The sequence below is a fragment of the Bos indicus genome, chromosome 24 (assembly GCF_029378745.1).
Source record: "Bos indicus isolate NIAB-ARS_2022 breed Sahiwal x Tharparkar chromosome 24, NIAB-ARS_B.indTharparkar_mat_pri_1.0, whole genome shotgun sequence".
In the NCBI taxonomy this organism is placed as follows: domain Eukaryota; kingdom Metazoa; phylum Chordata; class Mammalia; order Artiodactyla; family Bovidae; genus Bos; species Bos indicus.
In genome coordinates this window covers 52,842,299-52,856,290 of record NC_091783.1, presented here as the reverse complement: position 1 = coordinate 52,856,290, position 13,992 = coordinate 52,842,299, and the positions used below count along the sequence as shown (strand labels likewise).

At 39.6% G+C, this 13,992-nt stretch overlaps 1 protein-coding gene across 1 annotated transcript in view; it reads right to left on the bottom strand.

Moving 5' to 3' along the window:
- DCC (DCC netrin 1 receptor) overlaps positions 1–13,992 on the bottom strand; it is a 1,293,116-nt gene that overhangs the window by 531,145 nt on the left and 747,979 nt on the right. Inside the window, exons 6-7 of the mRNA XM_070779092.1 lie at positions 6,865–7,019; positions 4,164–4,284 (exon numbers count right to left, since the gene is read on the bottom strand). Coding sequence (XP_070635193.1) covers positions 4,164–4,284; positions 6,865–7,019 — 276 coding nt within the window. The remainder of the gene's footprint in view (positions 1–4,163; positions 4,285–6,864; positions 7,020–13,992) is intronic.

Below are 13,992 nucleotides of genomic sequence, written 5' to 3'. Positions count from 1 at the left end.
TTCCATTGTTTCCCCATCTATTTGCCATGAAGTGATGGGACCAGATGTCATGATCTTAGTTTTATGAATATTGAGTTTTAAGCCACCCTTTTCACTCTCCTCTTTCACTTTCATGAAGAGGCTCTTTATTTCTTCCTCGCTTTCTGCCATAAGTATGGTGTAATCTGCATATCTGAGGTTATTGATGCTTTTCCCAGCAATCTGATTCCAGCTTGTGCTTCATCCAGTCTCACATTTCTCATGATCTACTCTGCATAGAAGTTAAATAAACAGGGTGACAATATATAGCCTTGACGTACTCCTTTCCCAATTTAGAACCAGTCTGTTGTTTCATATCCAGATCTAACTGTTTCTTCATGACCTGCATACAGATTTCTCAGGAGGCAGATCAGGTGGTCAGATATTCCCATCTCTTTAAGAAATTTCCACAGTTTGTTGTGATCCTCACAGTCAAAGGCTTTGGCATAGTCAATAAAGTAGAAGTAGATGTTTTTCTGGAATTCTCTTGCTTTTTCAATGAGCCAATGGATGTTAGCAATTTGATCTCTGGTTCCTCTGCCTTTTCTAAATCTTGTTTGAACATCTGGAAGTTCACGGTTCACGTATTGCTGAAGCCTGGCTTGGAGAACTTTGAGGATTACTTTGCTAGCATGTGAGATGAGTGCAACTGTGCGGTAGTTTGAGCACCTTTGGCATTGCCTTTCTTTGGGATTGGAATGAAACTGACCTTTTCCAGTCCTGTGGCCATTGCTGAATTTTCCCACTTTGCTGGCGTAGGAGAATGTTGAATCTTACCCAAAAAAAAAAGGTACCCCACATCCAAGGGCAAAGGAGAAGGCCCAGGAAGATGGTAGGAGTGACAAAATCACATTTAGAATCAAACCCCATTCCTGCTATAGACACCCGGAGGGCTCAAACAAACCTTGTGTGCACCAGGACCCAGAGACCCCACAGAGACTGAGCCCAAACTGTGTTTGGGTGTCTCCTGTGGAGATACAGCTCAGCAGTGGCCTGCCGCAGGGGCAAGGGCTCTGGGTACAGCAGACCTTGGTGTGGCATAAGCCCTTTTAGAGGATGTCACCAATAAGCCACCACAGAACTGTCAGAACTTACACAGGACTGGGGAAACAGACTCTTGGAGGGCACAAAGAGAACCCTGTGGGCACCAGGACCCAGGAGAAAGGAGCAGTGACCCCAAAAGAGACTGACCTAGATTTCCCGTGAGTGTCCAGGAGTCTCCAGCAGAGGCATGAGCCGGTGGTGGCCTGCTTCAGGGTTGGGGGCACTGAGTGTAGCAGTGGGTGCATGGGACCTTTTGAAGGAGGTCGCCATTATCTTCATCAACCTCCACCATAATTTGGACTCAGGTCAAACAACAGGGAGGGAACATAGCCCTACCCATCAACAGAAAATTGTATTAAAGGTTAACTGAGCATGGCCCCACCCATCAGAACAAGACCCAGTTTGCCCGAAGTCAGTCTCTCCATCAGGAAGCTTCCATAAGCCTCTTATCTTTATCCATCAGAGGGCAGACAGAATGAAAATCACAATCAAAGAAAACTAACCAAACTATCACATGGACCACAGCCTTGTCTAATGCAATGAAACTGTGAGCCATGCTGTGTAGGGCCACCCAAGATAGACAGTTTATGGTGGAGACTTCTGACAAAATGTGGTCCATTGGAGAAGGGAATGGCAAACCACTTCAGTATTCTTGCCTTGAGAACTCCATGAACAGTCTGAAAAGTCAAAAAGACAAGACACTGAAAGATGAATTCCCCAGGTTGGTAGGTGCCCAATATGCTACTGGATATCAGTGGAGAAATAACTCCAGAAAGAAAGAAGAGACAGAGTCAAAGCAAAAACAATGCCCAGTTGTGGATGCAACTGGTGATGGAAGTAAAGTCCAATGCTGTAAAGAACAATATTGCATAGGAACCTGGAATTTAGGTCCATGAATCAATACAAATTGTAAGTGCTCAAATAGGAGATGGAAAGAGTGAACATCAATGTTTTCGGAATCAGTGAACTAAAATGGACTGGAAAGGGTGATTTTAACTCAGATGACCATTATATCTACTACTGTGAGCAAGAATCCCTTAGAAGAAATGGGAAGCCATCATGGTCAACAGAAGAGTCTGAAATGCAGTACTTGGATGCAATCTCAAAAACGACAGAATGATCTCTGTTCGTTTCCAAGGCAAACCATTCAATATCACAGTAATCCTAGTCTATGCCCCAACCAGTAACACTGAAGAAGCTGAAGTTGAACGGTTCTATGAAGACTTATAAGACCTTCTAGAACTAATATCCAAAGAAGATGTCCTTTTCATTATAGGGGACTGGAATGCAAAAGTAGGAAGTCAGGAAATACCTGGAGTAACAGGTAAATTTGGCCTTGGAGTTTAGAATGAAGCAGGGCAAAGGCTAATAGTTTTGCCAAATGAATGCACTAGTCATAACAAACACCTTTTCCAACAACACAAGAGAAGACTCTATACATGGATATCACCAGACGGTTAACACCAAAATCAGACTGATTATGTTCTTTGCAGCCAAAGATGGAGAAGCTCTATACAGTTAGCAAAAACAAGGCCAGGAGCTGACTGTGGCTCAGATCATGAACTCCTTATTGCCAAATTCAGATTTAAATTGAAGAAAGTAGGGAAAACCACTAGACCATTCAAGTAAGACCTAAATCAAATCCCTTAACATTAAACAGTGGAAGTGACAAATAGATTCAAGGGTTAGATCTGATAGACAGAGTGCCTGAAGAACTATGGACCGAGGTTCATGACATTGTACAGGAGGCAGTGATCAAGACCCTCCCCAAGAAAAAGAAATGCAAAAAGGCAAAATGGTTGTCTGAGGAGGCCTTAAAAATAGCTGAGAATAGAAGAGAAGCTAAAGGCAAAGGAGAAAAGGAAAGATATAAGCATCTGAATGTAGAGTTCCAAAGAATAGCAAGGAGAGATAAGAAAGCCTTCCTTGGTGATCAGTGCAAAGAAATAGAGGAAAATAATAGAATGGGAAAGACTAGAGATCTCTTCAAGAAAATTAGAGATACCAAGGGAACATTTCATGCAAAGATGAGCACAATAAACAATAGAAATGGTATGGACCTAACAGAAGCAGAAGATTAAGAAGAGGTGGCAAGAATACACAGAAGAACTGTACAAAAAAAGATCTTCGTGACCCAGATAATCACGATGGTGTGATCACTCACCTAGAGCCAGACATCCGGGATGCAAGGTCAAGTGGGCCTTAGGAAGCATCAGTACAAACAGCTAGTGGAGGTGATGGAATTCCAGTTGAGCTATTTCAAATCGTAAAAGATGATGCTGTGTAAGTGCTGCACTCAATATGCCAGCAAATTTGGAAAACTCAGCAGTGGTCACAGGACTGGAAAAGGTTTGTAAAGGACTATAAAGATAGCTGAGTGGCAAAGAATTGATGCTTTTGAACTGTGGTGTTAGAGAAGACTCTTGAGAGTCTCTTGGACAGCAAGGAGATCAAACCAGTCCATCCTAAAGGAAATCAGTCCTGAATATTCATTGGAAGGACTGGTGCTGAAGCTGAAACTCCAGTACTTTGGCACCTGATGTGAAGAACCGACTCATATGAAAACACCCTGATGCTGGGAAAGATTGAAGGCAGGAGGAGAAGGGGATGATAGGATGAGATAGTTGGATGGCACCATCAATTCGATGGACGTTGAGTTTAAGTAAGCTCCGGGAGTTGGTGATGGACAGGGAGGCCTGGCGTGCTGCGATTCATGGGTTTGCAAAGAGTCGGACACGACTGAGTGACTGATCTGATCTGATCTGTTATATATAGAGATTTTATATTTTTATGAAACACTGAAAGAAAGGCAAGCTGCAAAATAGAGAAGAAAGAAGTGATTTAGTGGTTGTTGTCTTGACAGCCAGAGGTATCTATTGTTCATAATAATCATATCTCACTGGATGGATTTATATATATATCAATAGATATAGATATAATTTTCTAGCACAAATATATCATCAATACACATATACACACCTTGATTAAATAATTCTAATTTCCAAGTTACTTTGGGAACAGGGAAAACTATACGGATTTTTACAGATAAACCACACAGAACAGTAACTACAAAAACCAGAGCAAAGTTCGTCTCATCTTACCAGGCTTAGGGACAATGAGCTGTGCACTGGTCTGGGTGTTTCCTGCTTCATTTTCAGCCACGCACTGATAAAAGCCCTCATCCGACTTCACCACCCCAAGGATCCGCAGGTTGCTTCCTCCCTAGTGCGAATAAAATGCAGGTAAAATATTTGAAAAAGCAAAAATACTTCAAGTGACAAAATGAACACAACCAAATTTTAATCCCACTTCCCAGAAAAGCCAGAACGGAGGCCAAGAGACAGCCTGACAGATCTGTCCTAAGCCACCTGGAAAATGTCACCGAGTCCCAAGCCTTTGCTGAATCCACGTGTAGCAATTTCACCCAGTTCTGTGCTGAAAAATATACTCTCAAGGATGTACATCACCCTCCAATTCTAAATGAGCAGTAATCAGAACATTGCTTTATTATGTATGGAACAGAGGTTAGTATCAAAGAAATCTCATTCTCTTTCCCTTGTGCTGAAGCAAATAGGTTCAGTGGCTGCTGGAGAGAAACAAAAATCAAAAGGAAACAAAAACACTGATTTTTGCAGCTTCTAAAGGACAAGAAATATAGGTTGGACATTTTCTAGAAGTGTTTTTAACTGAAAAAAAAAAAGATGTCAGCAAATCCTTTTAAAATTGTGTGACCTTTTAGGGAATTGGAGGAGGTTATGGGGGATATTTTATACCCGTGTTGTTCTTGTTATATGGCAAAATGTTTCACAAAATGTTTCATGTTCAGTAATCCATAAATTAAATAGAGCAACATTAACTCCTGTTTTATATAAATTTGGGGCCACCATAGTTTTCAAGGATGGATGATAAAATGAACTGAAATAGCATCTCATTACCCTAACTCAGTTTATCTCCGAAAGTGTAAAAATTAGTTCAGTAAGTGAGATGTATTAAATCACTTCCCCTGAAGTCATTAAGAGATAAATATTACCATAGGGGAATTCTTAATTGTTTTTAGTGTCTTGTAGTCAATTCTTGGCTAATGTAAAATTCTTAGATAAAGCTGACTAACTTCTAATTAACAATTCTCATATAAGTTACTATTGGGACTAAATGTTAACTCGTGTGACAGACAATGGCTCTCAGATATCTGGAGCTATTGGGGAAATATTTTTTAAGCACAATTTAGTGTGAAAAGGGCTTATAGTGCACATTTCCTTTTTACCTTAAGAAACATTTCAATAGGTTGGGTATAATGGGTCATGCTGGGGAAAAGATTATTCAAACTGTAGAGAAAAATAAATGTTGCCTTTTATCATGTGTCCTTAAGGGCACTCAACAATTTCCTCTCTGTGAGAGTGGCAGACATTTCAGGCGTATACAACACATTTCATGTTGCCCTCTGGCAGGTCATTTTTAATTCACTGATAGAGAAAATAGCATAGCATATACAGGAACTAATGGACTGATGTGGCATTCAAAAGTTAAATTTATTTTCCTTTCTTACTCTATTCCTAACCAATTAAATGCAACTAAAAATGAAAAATAGTAAGTGATGATAAGCCTAATAAAGATATTCTTTACAGATGTATTCCTGAAGAGCCCTTATAATGTGACAAAATGCATGGATCAGGAGATGATGAAAGCTTCTGAAAGTCAGCTGATCACGGAAGAGTGATCGACCTGCTAGAGGCCTTATGAAGCCATGGAAAGAGTTTGTGCCTGAATTCCGTGCGGGCACTCACACTAGAATTGCCTTCTTCTGGGAGACTTGGCCTAGAGGACACTCTTCTTTATCAGGGTTACATCTGCATCTCCAACATAAGAGAAATGGACCAAAACCCTCCATCTTTCGCTGCAAAGTTCCTTGATATTTAAAAAGTGCTCTTCATATCTCTTACTCATATACCTGACTTCAGATACTCTGATGCTGACCTCAACCAAAAGGAGAGTTTCCAAAGAGTATTTTCAAATGAGAAAAGCTTTCTGCTGCCAGCAGCAAGCACAATAATAATAATAATGAGAGGCTTGGGTCATTCACTGTGTACCAGGACCACAAACAGCTCTGTGAATATAATGCAATTATCCCTATTATCTCCACCCAGGACAGGAACAGAGTACACTAAACCATATAGGAACTATAAGAAGCATTGTTCTTGGCTTTAACTCAATGCTCTTAAATGACAAAGCATGTAAACTCTGGGTCTTGATATCTTCTCCACCACTGTCACGGCACCAATATTGTCTCGGCACCAATATTACTGCCCTCTTGCACCGCTCATAAAGGACCAGCTGGTCCTATTTGGAAGAGCAGCAAAGGAGCAAAGAGTGGCCATCTGTATTATCGAAGTGAGGCTGTCATATTCATAAGTGGCACATTCTATTAAAGCTTTATTATTATGGGCAAAAGTCAAAGAACTAAGAGATTCTTGGCTTCATACAGTCTAGTACTAGGTTCAAAACTTTTTTCTTCCAAGAATCACCAGTGAAAACATTTAGAAATTATTGGTATTAAGCCTTCTATTTTTTCATTGTTGGTTTAAAATCTTCTCTGTAAAACAAGGGGATGGGTTGTTTGATTACTCTTATTTTTTTTAGCTCAAAAGTTCTAAGTCTAAAAACTCATCTGTTTTATTAGAACAATTTTCTTCACATATCATAAAAATTCCCAATGGGAATCTTGTCCCCAGGAAAGAAAAGCAACTGAAAACAGAATAGACGATGACTGGGATTATAAAGCGAATTTGAAGAAAAGATAATTACCACTATCTGAAAATAATCACTAGGAATGACCACATCTCCATTCTTCATCCAATTCACAGTGGGCACAGGCTTCCCAGAGACTGTGCATTCAAACTCAATATCCATGCTTTCATAGGCATAGAGGTTGGAAGGGTGATTTAAAAACCAGGGCGGAACTGTAAAGACAGAAAAAAAAATAAAAAGTGAGTGGGTGGGGATGTGAACTTGCATGCTCTATTTTCTCAGAGTTACAGACAAATACTGAAAATGCTTACAACTTTAATTCCCTAAGCCCTTAGTTTGCTTTATAGGAACTACTGTAGGACATAATCAGAAGGCGATGGCACCCCACTCCAGTACTCTTGCCTGGAAAATCCCATGGACGGAGGAGCCTGGTGTGCTGCAGTCCATGGGGTCGCAAAGAGTCAGACACGACTGAGCAACTTCCCTTTCACTTTTCACTTTCATGCATTGGAGAAGGAAATGGCAACCCACTCCAATGTTCTTGCCTGGAGAATCCCAGGGATGGGGGAGCCTGGTGGGCTGCTGTCTGTGGGGTCACACAGAGTCGGACACGACTGAAGTGACTTAGCAGCAGCACCAGTAGGACATAATACACACCGCCCCCCACCCAGCCCAATGTAGTTAAACAGTTGAGTGAATGGTGGTGTCTTGCCACAAAGAATTAAAAAAAAAAAAAAAAAAAAAAACCTTGAAAAAAAATATAATAAACATTCTGAATAACCAAGTATTTGTATCCAGTTGACCTACATAAAGGACACTGGGAATTCCATACAGCTATGGAAGCTATGCTGATAAAGCAAATAAAGTGGAAATGATATGACTGAGAAAACCCAGAGTATAAGACAAGAAAGCTTAGTGTCTGTAATTCTAGAGTTTCATTAGGATTTAGTTAATGTGATGGACTCTTTCCCACCAGAACTGGCTGTGGTGATAGGGTACTAAAGATGGCCATTATCTTTGCTGTGGACACATTCCTATTGTCGTAGTAATTATCTACTCTAGTGCACTGCTATATGTATTACTATTTTCTCAGCAAGGTACATGATACACTAATTTAATTTAACGTCTTAATTACCATAATACTAGTTATACTGTGATTGAAATGTGCAATTGAAAGGAAATTACAAATATAACACACCTTTGCTAGTGAATCTTGCAGACTTGGTCCCTCAAAACCCTTTCTAGGGTTTAAAAAAGTGATGTGAGATGGATATATTGGGAGATTGGGACTTACATATAAACACTACTATATATAAGTTTCTCTAGCTGTGCTTAGCAGCATAGTCATGTCTGACTCTTGGCAACCCTTTGGACTGTAGCCTGTCAGGCTCCCCTGTCCGTGGGATTTCCCAGGCAAGAATACTGGAGTGGATTGTCATTTCCCCTCCAGGGAATCTTCTTGACTCGGTTATTAAACCCACATTGCCTGTGTCTCCTGCACTGCAGGTGGATTCTTTACCCATTGAGCCATCAGAGAAGCCATCACAATACAGAGAAGAGGTAACTATGTAAGAATTTAGTAAATAGCACAGAAAACTCTATTCAATACTCTGTAATGATCTATATGGGAAGAGAATTTAAAAAGTAGTGGATATATGTGTATGTATAACTGACTCACTCTGTTGTACACCAGAAACACAGCATTATAAATCAACTTTATTCAAATAAAAAATAATTTTAAAAAGTTATTTTCATCTTCTTCCACTGGGAATGTGAAACGATGACAAACTTGGGAAGCAGCAGCCTTGATCTCTTTTTCACACTGAAAATAAATATGCATTTTTCATAGATATTTTTAAAGATAGATTTTATTTTTGTCTTTGTTGTTGTTATGCCCAATAGGTAAAAAGTGGTAATTTTTGCTTCTTTGAGTAACCACTATTCCTTGCTCTTTCCAACCACTCTCAGCAAAAGTTTCTCCTAAAGTTGAAGTGAATTTGCAATCTCTGATGGTCATTGTCTTCTACAAAAATCAGAAAATCAGTGGAAAGAACCCAGGACTCAAGTCCTAGTTTTTCTACTGAGTGATCTTGGAAGTCAAATCTCCCACTGCCTCATCCCTCTTTCCCTCCCCTTCCCTGTCTTATTTTCCTGTTTATACCTAAATATTTGGGCCTCTAGTACCAAAAAGCTTTTAAATTCTTTACTCTCTCACAGGGCATGCTGGTTTAGAAGGATGCATTAACATGCCAAAGATATGGGAAAAAAAATCTGTCTGAGAGATTTCCTATAGCTAATGTGTCAACATTGTATACAGCACTAAATTTAATTATTTATAATTTATACAATAATATTAGACTTTATTCTTTCACCAACTTCACTGAAAATGAAACATCAGAAATATTTCTTGAATCCCTCTGAGCAGATACATTTTTTATCTCTTGGATTCTATTTCCAACTTTATCACAGATTTTGATGAAGTATTTATTTACCAGACAATAGCCAATAATTATTGAGAGCTGACTGTACAATTTATTAGTCTAAGCATTTTGAATTTATTATTTGCACCAGAACTCTTTGAATCAGGCTCTATTTATTCCAGTTTTAGAAATGAAGCGACTATGATGTGTAAGCAACTTCTCCAAACCACACAACTTGTAGGTTCTAGAGCCAGACAGACTGAGTCCAGTGCCTCAAGTATTTTGTAATAGTTCTACCACTAGAAAATTATGATGAAAAATGATTTTGCCACGGGAAAGTTCTGAATTCTCCTGCAATGCAGGGGATGAGGGTTTGATCCCTGGGTTGGGATGATCCCCTGGAGAAGGAAATGGCAAATCATTCTAGTATTCTTACCTGGGAAATCCAATGAACAGGGGAGCCTGATGGGCAATAGTCCATGGGGTCACACAACTGAGTATACACACACATGCACACATACATATATATAAATACATAAACACATACATACATATATATACATGAGTGAGAGAGAGATGAAGAGGTTTGGTATTCTCTTCTGTTCCTGCTTTCCTCTTCTATACTCTTTTTTTTTTTTTTTTTAAAGAATGTATTAGCTGTAACGTCTGGGGTTTTTCCAGCTTCAGGGGTGGCTGGGCCTGGGTGCTTAAATCATTTGATCCTGTATCTTTTTTTTCTTTTATCCAGTTTTCCTCCAGGTGGCTTCTTTCTCAGGCAGGTTCGAATGGGGGCTCTTCTATACTCTTAATCCTTTCTATTCCTCTGCTACTCCTCTATCTCTCTGTTTCCTGTGACGAGCAGACTAGGATTGATTCATCCCATTTTAGGTTTGCTTCCAAGAATTTAGGACCTAGGTATTCCTTCCACTGCTCTGAAGTACTAGATTCTCAACACAAATATAAACTGGGACTAATGAATGAGTATGACTTGTGGATGGTTGTACACATGTTTATTTAAGATTTTTCAGATTATGAACCCCTGGTTGGCTCTACATTTATCAGCTGATACAATTTCCATGTTTTCCTTCAAAGAGAACTCAAACATTCCCTCTTCCGTGAAAGTTTGCTTCTCATGAAGCCGGCAATGGATTTTCTTGCTTTTCGCAGGGCCCTCTCTCTGTGTTCAATTTTTAAACCACTTATGACTGTTAGATGTCTTTCACCTACATCATTACTTACTAAGCAGACTGTGAAGATGGCTCCTGAAAGCATATGATTTTTCTTTTAATTCCCTTTGAATATTAACATAGTTCTCCTTCCTTTCCATTCTTGGGGAAGAAATAATTCACAACTTTAAACTATTCGGTGGGCAACAATTTCTTAATGCCTAATGAAAATGAAGTGCCGTGAATTTTCAAGTTTATCAAATCATTCCATTCACATGGTTTTAGTCCATTTCAGAGAACTGCTTAACATACACATGCAATGCTACAGCAATTTCAGGCAAGATATTGATTTTATTATACTTTACTTCTTTAGACAGAATAAAATTCATGACCAGAAATAAATTACCCACATTTTCATCAGACCTTGGCTTCTCAGGATCTTTTTAAGTATGCAGAATACATATATAGAGAACTTTTGTAACTTAGGAGCTGAGGGAAGAATAAATAGCAACTATAACAGAAAGATGGAACAAACATAATTCAGTTCTCAAAGGCACTATCATAGTTAGAAGTGACTAACAGATGAGAGACCTTTCTATACTACAGTCATTCAGTTCAGTTCAGTTCAGTCACTCAGTCGTGTCTGACTCTTTGACACCCCATGATTCGCAGCATGCCAGGCCTCCTTGTCCATCACCAACTCCCGGAGTTCACCCAAACTCATGTCCATCGAGTTGGTGATGCCATCCAGCCATCTCATCCTCTGTCATCCCCTTCTTCTCCTGCCCCCAGTCCCTTCCAGCATCAGGGTCTTTTCCAATGAGTCAACCATTCGCATAAAAATTTAGGGTTAGGGTTAGGTGGCCAAAGTATTGGAGTTTCAGATTTAGCATCAGTAGAGATGTACAATTTCACCTTAAATCAGAGTAAACATTTTCTCTGCATTATTTTTTAAGTGAGTTTCTATGCTAAGACTACTCATTTGAATTCTGTAAAATTCATTTGGTCATTTCATCCCCAAACTAAGTTGTCACCAACAACCTAAATGGTATTAAGCATTTTACATCATATAAAGGATGCCTCTGGTTTCTCTGGTGGCTCAGAGGTAAAAGAATCCGCCTGCCAGTGCAGGAGATGCAGGTTTGATCCTTGAGTTGGGAATCGCCCCTGGAATTGAAATGGCAACCCACTCAAGTATTCTTGCCTGGGAAATCCCATGGACTGAGCAGACTGGCGGGCTACAGTCCACGAGTTCGCAAAAGAGCTGGACACGACTTAGTGACTAAACCAACAACAGAAGGCCGCCTCACAAGTATTTTTACTAACATCCTATATTACTCCCTAATCTCCTTCATTCTGGATTCTAGTCTTTTCACTTTTAGATAAGGTATTTAGCTATTCTTTTCCAATTATTTAGGTACAAAATAAATGTGGGTCAATTCTAAAATACTGCCCTAGGACACACAAGTAATATTTGCTGTGTTACTCTGACATTGAGCAGATTCTCCCCATCATAAAGACTTATAACAGCTCTTGAAAGTGCAAGAATGAAACTTTAAAGGAATGCAAATTGTTTAAATGAACAACAGGCAGTGCACATCACTGGTGAATGATATTCGAATGGTGGGTAAAAAAGACTGGTGAGATTTTTATTAGGGAAACAATAGACATTACCATGATCTTTGAGGGGTAAGTTTTTACCCTGAGGACTGTGGAAAGCTAGCTGATTTCTCTGGAACAGAGCACCTCTCTCCACCACTCCAGGCCTTTTGGAGTTAACTGAACATTCAATTCAGTTCAGTTGCTCGGTCATGTCTGACTCTTTGCGACCCCATTTACCACAACATGACAGGCTTTCCTGTCCAACACCAACTTCCAGAGCTTGCTCAAACTCATGTCCATTGAGTCAGTGATGCTATCCAACCATCTCATCCTCTGTCATCCCCTTCTCCTGCGCTCAATCTTGTCCAGCATCAGGGTATTTTCCAAGGAGTCAGTTCTTTGCATCAGGTGCCCAAAGTATTGAAGTTTCAGCTTCAAGATCAGCTCTTCCAATGAATATTCAGGACTGATTTCCTTTAGGATGACTGGTTTGATCTCCTTGCAGTCCAAGGGACTCTCAAGAGTCTTCTCCAATACCACAGTTCAAAAGCATCAACTCATTAGTCTTCTCTTAAAAGCATCAACCCATTAGTCTTCTCTTAAATAAAAATACCTGAACATCCCAACTATGTGGAAAATCTAAAATACGATTGCTGCCAAATTGGGTTAACTCTATATCCAAAATAAACAAATTCTTTCAGGTGAAGTCTTACAAAGACATCAACACATAATTTCACCTGAATGGGGTCACAAAAAGTTGGACACGACTTAGCAGCTAAGCAACAGCAAAGAAGGAGTCATAGTCTGAAATATAGTCACGTTTCAATGACTACAAAGGAAGCCATCTGGTGTTGAATGTAGGTTTAGAGAGGACACATCATGGTGAGGGGGGGATATTCTTTAACATTTCAGACTTCCACGCTAAACACACTTCAATAAAAACGTAGTTTTATGGAACAATGTTTCAAATGGGCATTCCATTTATAAATTAGAAATAGTTCTTTTATCCCATAGTTTCAATTCTTTCTACACCCACCTATATCACCAAAGTAATTTTCCTTCAGCTAATCTGATCTTTAAATGCATTATTCTCCTTCCCCCCCCCCTTTTTTTTAACAAGGAGCTGGGTGATACAGTATACCTCTGCCCAATTCAATACTTTTCTCCAGGCTTTTTCTGACAAGTGACTTGAAGTCTACTTAATATCCCTCTAGTTTGCTCCTTCCGACCTACACATCTGTCTTCCCCAAAAGGACTAGATGCTGAGATTTGCATTTCATTTTCTATTTAAGCTGTCTCTTACACATAACTGTCTGTGAAACTGAAAGCACTAGTCACTCAGTTCTGTCCAACTTTTTGCAACCCCAAGGACCACAGCCCGCCAGGCTCCTCTGTCAATGGAATTCTCCTGGCAAGAACACTGGAGTGAGTAGTCATTCCCTTCTCCAGGGGATGCTTTCAACTCAGGGATTGAACCTGGGTCTCCTGTATTGCACGTGGATTCTTTACCATCTGAGCCATCAGAGAACCTACATAGCTGTTTGTACTCTGTTTAAGAAAAATTAGGTTGGGGTAACGTTGGTTCAAGCCTTAAATGACTAAAGTATATTCCATATTGGGAATAAAAGGACATGAGTTACGTGCTAATTACTAATATTGACTGGGCTCCCGCTGTTCTAGAAAGATGAGCATTAAGCTACGGACTTTATTTGTAGCATTTCCTATTCAAAAAAGTGTTCCAATTTTTGAGGGGTGGGGTGGGATATTTGGGTCCTCTTAAAAACTGCCAGAATGTACATTATCTTTCCCCCGACACATGTGTAAACCTAAGTGATGTATTTAATTGTATACATGCTTCTCAAGCAGAAGTAAATATATCATTATTGAAAATTACATGATAGAAAAACTACATGATGAAACAACAAGTCATCCCATTGTGGCATCAATGCGGATGCAAACCCACTAAATTCTTAACTTAAGGGCAGGGCCAGCCTTAC